At 38.4% G+C, this 13,170-nt stretch overlaps 1 protein-coding gene across 3 annotated transcripts in view; it reads right to left on the bottom strand.

The window, feature by feature from the left end:
- WDFY3 (WD repeat and FYVE domain containing 3) overlaps nt 1–13,170 on the bottom strand; it is a 332,829-nt gene that overhangs the window by 185,885 nt on the left and 133,774 nt on the right. For all 3 annotated transcript variants that reach the window (XM_058296171.2, XM_058296161.2, XM_058296178.2), the window contains one exon: nt 2,635–2,758. In XM_058296171.2, the coding sequence (XP_058152154.1) occupies nt 2,635–2,758 (124 nt within the window). The remainder of the gene's footprint in view (nt 1–2,634; nt 2,759–13,170) is intronic.

Raw genomic sequence — 13,170 nt, 5'->3', positions numbered from 1 at the left:
ATCCAAAACAACCCTGAATGCTCATCCTGGGCCATCCTGAAAAGGTCCTAGCTAAGACACTCCCTACTGTCCATCTCCCAGCAAAGGGCCTGCACCCATGCTTAACATTTTGGGAGGCTGACAGCTTCCATTCTCTGGTAGGAGGGGCTAAAACTGCCAACAGGCCTGTATTAGTCAGCCAAACGGGTACTGATGCAAATTACCAGAAATTGGTCAGTTTTTACAGAGTATTTATTTGGGGCAGGAGCTTACAGATACCAGGCCATAAAGCTTAAGTTACTTCCCTTACCAAAGTCTATTTTCACGTGTTGGAGCAAAATGGCTGCCAGCACCTATGAGGGTTCAGGCTTCCTGGGTTCCTCCCTTCCTCAGGACTCTCTCTGGGTTCAGGGTTCCTCTCTTCCTGGGCTGGCTGCTCTTTCCTCTGTGTGCTTACTTTCTGGGGCTCCAGCTTAAAGCTTCAGCATCAAACTCCAACATCAAAACTCCAATGCTAAAAAACCCACAACTCTGTCCTCTGCCATGCCTACCCTACTGGCACAAGAGTTTTACATAATTACTTCATAAAGCAAACCTCTGGATCCAACATAATCTAATATGCCCAGAGGAAAAGATCAGTTTACAAACATAATCCAGTATTTCTTTTTGGAATTCATCAATAATATCAAACTGCTACAAGGCCCCAAAGTCTTCTGGGGCTGAAAAGCTAGCATTCTCAATCAACTCCTATAAAGATCCAGCAGTACTCATATCCAAAATTTAAATTCCTTTTAAATCAAGAGGAGTTTGGGCCTCTCCTCACTAAGATTGCTCTCACACCTGCCCTTTAAGAATGCTGAGCAACGAGGGGAGGGTGGGCTCTCCACTTAAATGCAAACCCCAGCTGCACAGTCAACAGAACTCTCAGGCACACTACTCCATCAGATAGTGAGCAAGGTGGTGGGCCTACTTTTGTCTTGTTGATCTCTGATTTTATACATTTCCACTTTCTGCTATAAAGCCATGCTGTATGACATAATGGAATTTGCTCTGTCTGAGACCTGGTGCCTGACAGGTTGTCAACTTAAAGGTATCACCTTCATTAGTGAAAAGGAAGGAACCTACCTAACAATAGTTAAAGCAAGTTTCACTCATGGAATAGCTGAAGAAAACAAAACAAAACAAAAAGAAAATGATTAATACCCCTGAATCTTTACTGAAGAAACTGCTGAAGAAGGTAAGATGTTTTACCAAAATGAAGAAGTTACCTTAGTCTACCCAAAGACTAAGAGGGCATACCCGGAGCAGCATATCGATGCATGGCTAATCCTGACAGAACTATAACTGAGAGTAGAGGAAGTATGTATCTGTGGGGCAAATTCTGAGTCAATCTCATTTTATATTGTGGGAAGTCAAAGACAATATCTAATATCCAAATAATTAAACATTCACAGTGTAAGCATGCTATTTAAAGAAAGAGAGATAAATTTCAAAAGATTTGAAAGTGACTCCTTCTCAGGAGTGAGAAATGGTAATCGCGACACTGGTAGGGAGCTGCTGTTTTTAAAAATCCTTTCAACTATTTAATCCTCAAAACTATGTGCCTGTATAACTTTTAATAAAAACAAAAATAAAATAAAAAAATAAGATTACATAACAGACACTATTAGAAAATAATATTTGAGGGGGCTAAAAAAAGATAAGTGATTTTCCAAGGTGTCATTAGAACCAGGACTTAAATTCATCAACTTTTCAGTCCAATGCTTCAATAAGAAAGCTATCAGTCAGACAACTATTTACAAAACTGAAACCCCAACAAAACAAACAAACAAAAAAGATGAAATTCCTCAAATAAACTGCTAATTAATCAAGAAGACGACTAATGGCAGTTAAAAGCAAGAAACCTTATTTTAATCTTGCTTTAAAGTTTCCTAATTATGACTGAGAATAGTTATTCATGCTGCATTTATAAAATAAATGCCTACTATATGTAAAGCATATATTGGTAAAAACTTTAGGTTATATAAAGATCCCTATGCAACATATGGAAGATAAAAGGATATGCATAAATACCACTCATAAAGTTGACAGACAAAAGACAGGTACAAAGAGTTACAATAAGTAGTTCAGAAGAGAAAGATTATTTTATGATAGAAGGAACTGAGAATCATTCTGTCAAGGAAGTGATTTAATCCAAGTTGAGAATCTACACATACTGAGATGAGGGAAGATTCTCCTTCCAGGGTGAAGCATCATAAGTAAAGGATAGAAACAGGAGTACAGGTATGTTTGGGGACTTCAAGTAGCTAAGCTTGGTTGTAACACAGAAAAGAAATAAAAAAGGTTAAGGAGAAAGACGTGTGTGTACATACACACACACACACACACACACACACACACACACATATGGCTGTATCATGAACTTACTTTAATGTCAAGCTAAGGAATTAGGAAACAGTGTTATGAGGAGGGGTGGTGGCAGTCCAGGAAGAGAAGCCATGAAAATAATGACTGCAAAAGAAGAATGTGGTTGTAAAACAGGAACGGGATAACAAACTCACATGCTTAAAATGTATCTATTTTCTATTTCCTATATATAGCAATTTACAGAACTGTTCTTTCAAATAAATAAGATTTGCTGACTTCTGAAAATACCTGTGGATTTATTTGATGCTCTCCTTCGAATTTCTGTTACCATCAGTCGTGAGACTTGTGTTGTGAACTGTAGAAGATCAGAAAACTTTTCTGTCATTGTATTTGGTGGGGCATTTCCAAAAACCTGCGGATAAGAAACAATTTTAGTGAAGAATTGTTGATTTTTCCCTGTGAATTTCAAAAAATGGTATGACTTAAAATAAAAATAAGTATATTTACAGTTACTTTGCATCTTGATATATTTAAAATACACTTTTCAATAAATTCCATTATGAAATGTCTAACCACATTTCTTCATACATATTAAATAATTTGTTGAATAAATTAAACAAATCTAAAAGTCAAACACTTTATAAAATTTGAATCAATTTTACTCATAAACTTTAGAAAATATAATGTTTCTCTGACAAAATCTAAATTAAGAATTCATACAAAACATGAAGTGTTCTGTAATGGTACATAGATGTATTTGATGATGAAAAGAAGAGTTTTATCTTCTGCTAAGTCCTAGGATGAATGTAAAATTCCCTAAATTCATTTTTTGTCAGGAAAAATACTTTTTAAAAAAATGAATGGGAGAATGTGGTGGTTTAGAACTATGTATTCCAGAAAGACATGTTCTTACCCAGGACCCCCTGACCCATGTGGTGAGCTGGTCCATGCACACTGCTGATGTGTGCAAGTAGTGCTGTGCCATGTAGGGGTGTCCCCCGCGTAGGGGAGCCCCACACGCAAGAGCTGCCCCACATGAAAAAAGCACAGCCTGCCCAGGAATGGCGCTGCACACATGGAGAGCTGACAATGCAAGAGGATACAGAACACACAGCAAATGGACACAGATAGCAGACAATGGGGGGCTGGGGGAAATGGAGAGAAATAAATTTTAAAAAACTTAATCTATTCCTGTAGGTGTGAACTCTTTGTAAATAGGACTTTTTGATGATGTTACTTCAATTAACTTGTGGAGCAGGATGAATCTTTTTTTTTTTATTTAATTTTTTAATTATCTTTTTTTTAAAGTTAACAGATCACATAAAACGTTACATTAAAAAACATAAGAGGTTCCCATATACCCACTCCCCACCCCCCCACTCCCATCGTTTTTTTTATTGTATTTTGTTGAAAATATATAAATCACAAAAAATGTATAAGGAAGGTCAAAGAGAGAGAGAAAGCCAGAGGGAGCAGTCAGAAGCTGAACATCTAGGAAATGTGGAGGAGAAGGGAGAGGCTAAGAGAAGCTGCAATGTGCATGGCCATGTGGCAGAAAAGACAAGGACCAAAGATGGCTGGCAGCCAGCCCCTGAATGCTACAGTCTTCAGGGAGAAAGAATTTCCATGAGGACACTTTGATTTTGGATTTCTCCTAGCCTCAAAACTGTGAGCTAATACATTCCAGTTGTTAAAGTCAACCCATAGCATGGTATTTGATTCAGCATCCAGGAAAACTAAAATAGGGGGTCAAGAATAAACTTTTAAAAATTAGACCCTGGGGAGCAGATGTAGCTCAAGTGGTAGAGTGCCTAATCCCAAGTATAAGGTCCCAGGTTCAATCCCAAGAACCTCCTAAAAATAAATGAAAAAAACAACTCTCTCCTTGGGGAACAGATGCAGCTCAGTGGTTGAGCACTTGCTTCACACGTACGAGGTCCTGAGTTCAACCCCCTGTACTTCCTTAAAAAAAGAACCTAAAATCAATGAATTTAGAATAAATAATTTTTTCTCCCCTGATATGGCTCCCTCATCTGTTTGCTCACTGTTTTTTCTTGTTGTTTGTCCTCACTGTCTGCTTGGCTTTTTTTTTTGGTCATTGTCTCTTTTGTTTTTTCTTTAGGAAGTAGCAGGAGCTGAATCCAGGACCTCCCATATGGGAAGTGGATGCTCAATTGCTTGACCAACATTCGCTCTCTGCTTGTTTGTCTTCTTTAGGAGGCACCAGGAACCGAACCCGGAATGCCTCCCGGGAGGCAGGTGTTCAACTGCTTGATCCATACCCACTACCAGAATAAATAATTCTTTTTTTTAAGATTTTTCCCCGTGCCTTGCTGTTTTTGCTGTCTGTGTCCATTCATGATCTTCTGTATCCATTTCTCTTTTTTGTCTTCTCATCTTTCACCTCTAGGATTCAGAGGGATTCAATCCTGGGGACTTCTGATGTGGAGAGAGGTTCCCTGTCAATTGTGCCACCTCAGTTCCTGGTCTCTGCTATGCTTCACTGTGAATCTCCCCTTCGTCTCTCTTTTGTTGCATCATCTTGCTACATGACTAACTTATGCAGGCACTGGTTCATCATGCGGGCACTCACGTGTGCACTTGACTCACCATCTGGGCAGTTGCTTGGGCACTCGGCTTACCACGTGGGCACTGGCTCACCATGCAGGCACACTTTTTCTTCTTCGTTTTCACCAGGAGGTCCCAGGGATCAAACCTGGGTCCTCCCATATGGTAGGTGGAGGCCTTAGCACTTGAGCCACATCTGTTTCCCATAAATAATTCTTAAAGGGTAAGAAAATATGTGTTCAATAATGAAGTAAAGAGAATAAAAAAATGAAACTTGGACTGTAATAGGAAAAGAAATGGTATTATAATGACTATATACCTGTAGGTATCCTGAAATACTTTTTAAGCACCATACCTTTTACAGGGATGTTCACAATACAACCAAATATCAGAGAGAATTTAGGTGGCATTAAATAAACTACAACATAAAAACATAACTTGAAAAATGAGAACCAAACAAATAAATGAATGAAAAAACAAAGAAACAAACAAAAAACTAAGGCTATGGGATATGTACTGAGAAAAAGGCTAAATAAAAATGCCAGACCAAAAAGATCTCTGTAAGTGCCATGCCTTGGCCATCACTGATTCAAATATACAAAAGAGAACATCTAAATCAGTTACATGGTTAATAATCTGCTTCAAGAAAAAAACATATTGAAGCAAGTAGCTTAATTCTTCATATCATATTATAAAGAATTTCTTTCAAGGATACTATTAATAATACAATGGACATAACATATAGTGTTAATATCCCCATAACAGATGATGTTCCTCATATCCTCACAACTGACAAAATTTCTTAAAAGCTCCCTCAAATTAAGCTGAAGGTAAACAAATCAATTCTACAAGAGCATACTTTTTGTCCAGGTACCTGGCTGTTTAATTAACTAAATACAGATGTACTTTCATATTACCTCAAAAAACAAAAACAGTGTTTTTGAAGAATTCTTCATTAATTTTTTTTCTGCTGAGATTCTGATAATTGATAAAAGTTGAGATGCCTAGCAATGACACATTTGAATAGAAAGTCATTCTATCTCTGCCCAGACATGAATATGTAACTGTTTAATGGTGGTGTTTAGAAAACACAACTATGTATTTGCTTAGGCAATTATTAGACCATTTGTAAAACTAATTTAGGTTTAAGTAGATAAATATTCCTATTACTCAGAATATATTAATTCATATTTTATTTCTAAGAGTTATAAAGAGCTATTACATTCCTAACAGTTAATAAAACAATTCAGAAAATAAATTATTCATTTCTTAGATGAATAACTATAACTATATACTATATAGTTATTCAAGCAGTCTACACGCTGGGTAAATAATACACTATAGAAAATATAATACCTTTTCAGAAAAACCCTGATATTCACTGATTTATTTTCATGAGGAAATTTTTCAAAGGATAACTTTTACATGACTCAACCAATTGAAAATCAGTATTATAGAAAAAGGATTATGTTCTAATTACTAATCTGAACTGAACAAGTGATACCAGTTTGACATAACCAATTTTAAGTCTAGTGAACCAACACTACTGGATCAATTCATTCTTTCACTTATTCACTTAGAAATATTTATTGGCCTCCTATTTTATATCCAGCAATGTTCTAGGAGATGCAAATAAAAAGGTTAATAAGAATATATGGGGAAGCAGACTTGGCCCAGTAGTTAGGGTGTCTGCCTACCACATGGGAGGTCCGTGATTCAAACCCTGGGCCTCCTTGACCCGTGTGGAGCTGGCCCACGTGCAGTGCTGATGCGCGCAAGGAATGCCTTACCACGCTGGGGTGTCCCCATGTAGGGGAGCCCCACACGCAAGGAGTGCACCCCGTAAGGAGAGCCGCCCAGCGCAAAAGAAAGTGCAGCCTGCCCAGGAATGGTGCTGCACACATGGAGAGCTGACACAACAAGATGACGCAACAAAAAGAAACAGATTCCAGGTGCCGCTGATAAGGATAGAAGCAGTCACAGAGGAACCCACAGAGAATGGACAAAGAGAACAGACAACTGGGGGGGGGGGGGAAGGGAAGAGAAATAAATAAAAAATAAATCATTTTCAAAAAAAAGAATATACAATTCCTGTGCTCTCAGAGTTCACTTTTATACGAACATTAAACAAGTTAATTTAAAAATTAAGATAATTTCAGATAATGATGTGTGTTATGAAGGAAATATAAAATAGGGTAAGTGAAAAAAAATGCCTGGGAAGGTGCTCGGGAAAAAAAATGACAATGCTACTGAAGGATGAAACTAAATGATGAGAAAAAGGTCACAATACAAAGAGCCAGGGGAAATTTTTCAGACAGAGAGAAGAGCAATTTGCAAAGACCTCAAAACTGGAGTAAGATTGGGGTGGTAGGAAAATCAAAAAAGGTTGGTGAGGCTGGAACATTTAGAATAAGTGCAGAAATGAGGCAAGAAAAGGTTGGAGAGATAAAGAGAGCAATTTACTAATTTGACTTTTTAAAGAATACTGAATATACAAATAAGCAAAAAGGGTAGAATTTTTTGTTATTAACAGCAACAGTTAAATCTAAAAATTGCAGGTATGTAATCACCACTTCAACATAGTTATTTCTTAAAAATATGAAATGTTTCAATCATGTACTAAAATATGTGCCATGGGGGACAGTGCATGGGGTTGGGTGTCAGGAGGCTTGGATTTCATTCCCTCAGGAACTACCGGTGAAATTTTTCGGGTTCTCAGTTTCTCATCTGTCAAGGGAGAAGGTTAGGCAAGAAAACTGACAAAATGTTCAGCTCAAAAGAACTGATCCTATAATAAATATGTAACATTCACATCTCAGGGGGAAAAATTACTGAGAAACAAAATTGTGTTCTAGTAAAATTCAATTAAAGTAATATTTACCATATACTGAGCACTCACAATGTTCCTGGCACTATTCAAACACTTGACATGTGGTATGTCTTTTAAATAAATTCAAATAAAATTCAAAACTGTAGGTAGTATTAATACCATCATTTTAATTGGTAATTGAGGAAATTGAGGATTAGAGACATTAAGTGACTTAAGCCAGAAGGTGGTAGGGACAATTTAAAATGAGTTCTAACTCCAAGCTGCGCTCCTAATCATTCAGTAGTATATTGTCTCAAACTTCTCATTAACCCTATCATTGTAACTGTGCAATGTTCACATTTAGAGGAAAGTAGCATGGATTGACATGTTTTTAGAAGGTCATTTTTAATAGTGATCTAAATTTCAGGATACTTCCTGGCATCCCTTTAAATATTTTTGGCATATCCAAGGAGAACAAATTAACCATATTATCTAATTATCTCCACAAAGCAGAAGATCAATATACATTTACTGCTGAATGATTTTTACTTAATAAAACTTTATTAACTCTAGCTAATACAGGATTAAGACAGGTTGGAATTTTTACAAAGTTTTCTAAAATAGTGCCTTATATTTCCTAAATACATGTAATATCTAAAATTAAGCTAAAAAGTACTGACAATCATTATTCCTTAAAGAATCTGCACTAGTCCTAATAATTTTAACAGATTAAAAATTAACAAGGAAGATATAATTGTATTATTTCATATTGTAAATCAGTTAAAATTCCTCAATTAATATTAACAATTATGGAAACATATACATTTGTTTCTCAGAAGGATCACCAATGTATATTGAGAATGCCACTCCGTTCCTGACTCTCTCTCCTTTCCTGCTGGGGTATATCCATCTTTTCTTTTTTTTAAAGATTTATTTTTATTTATTTATTTCCCCTTCTTACCCACCCAGTTGTCTGCTCTCTGGGTCCATGAGCTGTGTGTTCTTCTGTGACTGCTTCTATCCTTATCAGAGTCACCAGGAACCTGTGTTTCTTTTTGTTGCATCATCTTGTTGTGTCAGCTCTCTGTGTGTGTGGCGCCATTCTTGGGCAGGCTGTGCTTTCTTTCACAATGGGCAGCTCTCCTTATGGGGCACACTCCTTACGCGTGGGGCTCCCCTACACGGGGGACATCCTCTGCGTGGCACGGCACTCATTGTGAGCACTAGCACTGTGCGTGGGCCAGCTCCACATGGGTCAAGGAGGTCCAGGGTTTGAACCATGGACCTATGTGGTAGGCGGACGCCCTATCCATTGGGGCAAGTCCCCTTCCCGGTATATCCATCTTATAAGAATATTTATTCTTATTTGCTCTTGGTGTGGCTTGGAACAATCTAGCTCTATCAGTGAATAGATAAGTAACTGTTTATTTCAGGGATGAATTTAACACTTCCTTGTACAGACGGAAGCCACATTCTCCATTGTCAACCTTAATAGTATTATGCAGTAAGTAATAAAGTTGTAACAAAATAGTTCATTAGCCTGTCTCCTGATCTGACTCTTATTTGGTTGCAAACATGGATGTCCTTCCTATAAAATCAACAACTGAAAAAGGTAAAAGTCATCTGCAAAGGACAACATTTAAAAGGCATTACATTGAGCTTCCCAAATATAAATTGGAAATAAGTTAAAAAAAACAACAGAAAGCAGGATTGTGGAGAGATGGCAAAGGAGGACACTCCAGGAATCAATCCCATCACCTGAACAACTGCTGAAGAAAAAGGAACTGTCTGAATCAACTATAGTGGAACTCTGTAGTCCAGTAGAACACCGAATGGCATACAGAGAAGAGCAAGAGGAAAAGGCTGGTAAATTATGACAGATACCAGTAAATTGCTCTCTCTGTGTGCCAGTGTGGCAGTTTGTTATTATTTATGGATTTTACAAAGAGGTATTCATTTTGTTTGTAAACTGGTCTGTTCCTTTGGGCATGATCCCCTTTGATTGTTTTAGATTCAGCTGAAGATGGCTTTGATTAAATTATGTTAAGATTAGGGCTTTGGCTCGGTTTTGAGTCCCTGCCCCCTGCATGGGCTATATAAATGGATGTTCAATGTAGAACACAGAAGTAGATATACAGGTGAAGATATACGGAAGAAAGAGAGCCCCATAGACATGGCAGAGGAGAGTACTTTGATCCCAGGGCCTGGAGAGAGCCGAGCAATTCACCTGAGAGTTTGCAGCTGAGACCAGAGCCTTGAGCAACTGAGAAGGCCTGGAAAGAAACAAGACCTATATCTTACAGCTGAGATCAGAAGGAGCTGGGACCACAGAGCCTTAAAAAGAAAGAGGAAGGTTGAACCCTTGCAGATGTTACCCACCATCCTGCTTCAAGATGTGGCTAATGACTTTGGGTGAGCAACCAACCTTGAGTTGGACTCTTTAGGGCTTGTAACTATAAACTTACAAGGACAGTTGCAGGGATGTATATCACTATGCTGGGCAGGTCAAGAAAGTACAGATGGGGAGCCATAGAAGAAGCCTCCCAGTGCCCTTCCTGCTCTTTCCCTCATCCCCACTCCAGGAGATTGGAAGCAGTCAGTGCTCCCCTTCTGACTCTCTGGCCATGTTCTTGGCAGGAAAAAACTGACTTCTGAAACTCTTCTCTGGCATGCCCCGTCCACCCCCACCCCCACCAGAGTTTGTTCTTCTGAAAACAAACAAGGGGAAATGCAACTATGGACTAAAGTAGACTTATTATTCTAGCAATTGAAGAACTTGTATCTTTGATATAAAGGCAGTGGCCACTAGAGGTACTGAGGGGAGGGAGAAGAAAGAATAGGTATGACATGGGGCATTTTTGGAACAGTGGAAATGTCTGGCATGACATTGCAATGATGGATAAAGGCCATTATACATTTTATCAAAACCTATAAAATTGTGTGGTGCAAAGTGTAAACTATAATGTAAACTATATACCACAGTGCAATGCTTCAATCTGTGTTCACCAATTTTCACAAATGTACCACACTAATGAAAGATGTTGTTAACGGAGGAAAGTGTGGGAGGGAGTGGGGGTGGGGTATATGGGAGTCCCCTATATATCTGACATAACATTTATGTAATATAAAACTTCTCTTAAAAAAAGAAAGATAGAGAAAAAAGCATATTAAAATTTTATGCTAACACACAAAAAAGGAGAAAAAAGTAGCTTGAAACAACTAAGGCAGTGTTAAGAGACAATTGAGTCTGATGGCCTGGGACAAAGGCTTACCTGCTTTAAATCTAGCACTGGAACAACCCAGAGAGAGCAAAGATATTGTGTCCTGGGAAGAAGAGGGGGCATTCAAACTCCAATAAATAAGGGAACTCCTAAGGCCACAAGGAAGCAATAGCTCAGGACAAGGCACATTCCCAGAAAAGACAGTGAGAAGGCTGCACTTCGCATTTGCCTAGGGCAGCCGTTCCTAGAAGAAGGGCTGACACTCACGAAAATTTCTGTCATATCGCCAGCAGGTTACAAACTCAAGAAACAGGGGATAAAGGCCAGAGTTAGTATTTTAAGATATTAGAATGCACATTGTACAAGAAAATATTACAAGGCAGAGAAACAAGAAATGATGGCCCATTTAAAAAAAGAGGATAAAAATCCAGAAAATATCTAAAAGAATCCAGACTGTGGACATACAAAACAAAGACTTTAAAAAAATGATCTTCAAGATGCTTAAGAAGATGAAGGCATCAAGAACTACAGGATATCAGGAAAATAATTAATGCAACAACAGAACTACTGCCGCAAAAAAACAAATGAAAAATTCCCAAGGGGGTTACAACAGCACACTGGAGCTGGCAAAGAAAAGAATCAACAAAGAATCAACAAAGATAAGACTACTGAAAAGACAGGCCCAGGAGCAGATAGGAAGAAGAATTTTAAAAAGCCAAACAGCCTAACAGACTTCTGGGATCCTACCAAGAATACAAATATATGTATTAGGGGATTCCCAGGAGATGAAAAAGAGAAAGGGGCAGAAGAAATATTCAAAGTAATAATGACAGAAAACGTCCCAAACTTAGCAGAAGACATGAATATGCCCTTTCAAGAAGCCTAGAGAACAGAAAATAGGATAAGCTTGAGAAAAACTGTCAAATGCAAAGGACAAAGAGATAGTTTTGAACAGTGCAAAAGAAGAGCAGCACGTTATGTACAAGGGAATTCCAAATAGATTAAGGTCAATTTATGATCAGAAATCAGAGAAAAGAAGGCAGAGAGCTGAAACAGTTAAAGGGCTGAAAGAAAACAATTGCAACCAAGAATTTTATATCCTGGGAGACTTTAGTTAAAATGAATACGAGATTAAGACATTCCCTGGTAAGCAAAAGCTGACGGAGTTCATCAGGACTAGACCTGCCCTAAAAGTAATGCTAAACGGATTTCTTCAGACTGAATGGAAAGAACACTAGACAATGGTTCAAAGTGGCATAAAATAAAGACCTCCAGTAAAGGTCATTGTTTTAGTTTCCTAGGCTGCTTAAGCCAACATCATGAAAGGAGTTGCTTTCAACAACAGAAACTTATTTGCCATGGTCTTGAGGATGAAAGAAAGTTCAAACCAAGACATCGTCAAGGTGATGCTTTCTTCCCAAAGGCTGTTGTTCTGGGGCTGTCTGCTGATGATCCTTGGCAACTACGTCAATGGTGTGATGGTTAAATTCATGTGTCAACACGGCGAGATTATGCTGTCCAGTTGTCTGGTCAAGCAAGCAGCAGCCTGTTAATGTGACTACATTTTAAGGACTTAAAGCATCAATAAGTTGATTGCATCTCTGGCTAATTACATCTACAATCAACTGAGGAGATTGCTTTCAACAATGAGAGAAGTCTGAGACAATCAGTTGAAGGTTTTAAAAGGAGAACTGATGATTTCAGCAGTCAGAAGAGAGAAGTCCCCTCTCTACTTTAGCCAGTTAACTTCTTCTGGGGGAATTCATAAAAAGTTTCATTGAAGTTCCAGCTTGCAGCATGACCAATGGAATTTGCGCTTGCCCATCCCCACAGTCCCATGAGAGAATTCTTATAAAAATCTCATAATATTTACAGGTATCTCCTGTTGGTTCTGTTTCCATAGAGGTCCCTGACTAATACACATGGCAGGGGACATGGCAGCATCTCCTGGTCTCTCCCTTCTCTATTGGGTTCCGATGATGCCCAGCTTTTACCTGCTCCCCTCTGTGGCTTTGTTTCTCTCATTCTGAATTCATTCCATTTATAAAAGATTCCAGGAATAGGATTAAGATCCATTCTGCTTAGACTGGGCCACACAAACTGCGGGGAATGGGAGATAGAGATGAGATGTGGAGGCATTTTCGGGACTTGGAGCTGTCCTGGGTGGTGCTTCACGGACAATTACAGGACATTGTAGATCCCCCCAGGGCCCACTGGATGGAACGT

This window comes from Dasypus novemcinctus, chromosome 1 (genome assembly GCF_030445035.2).
Source record: "Dasypus novemcinctus isolate mDasNov1 chromosome 1, mDasNov1.1.hap2, whole genome shotgun sequence".
In the NCBI taxonomy this organism is placed as follows: domain Eukaryota; kingdom Metazoa; phylum Chordata; class Mammalia; order Cingulata; family Dasypodidae; genus Dasypus; species Dasypus novemcinctus.
Note: the sequence above shows the minus strand (reverse complement) of the source record. Positions and strands in the feature narration are given on the sequence as shown.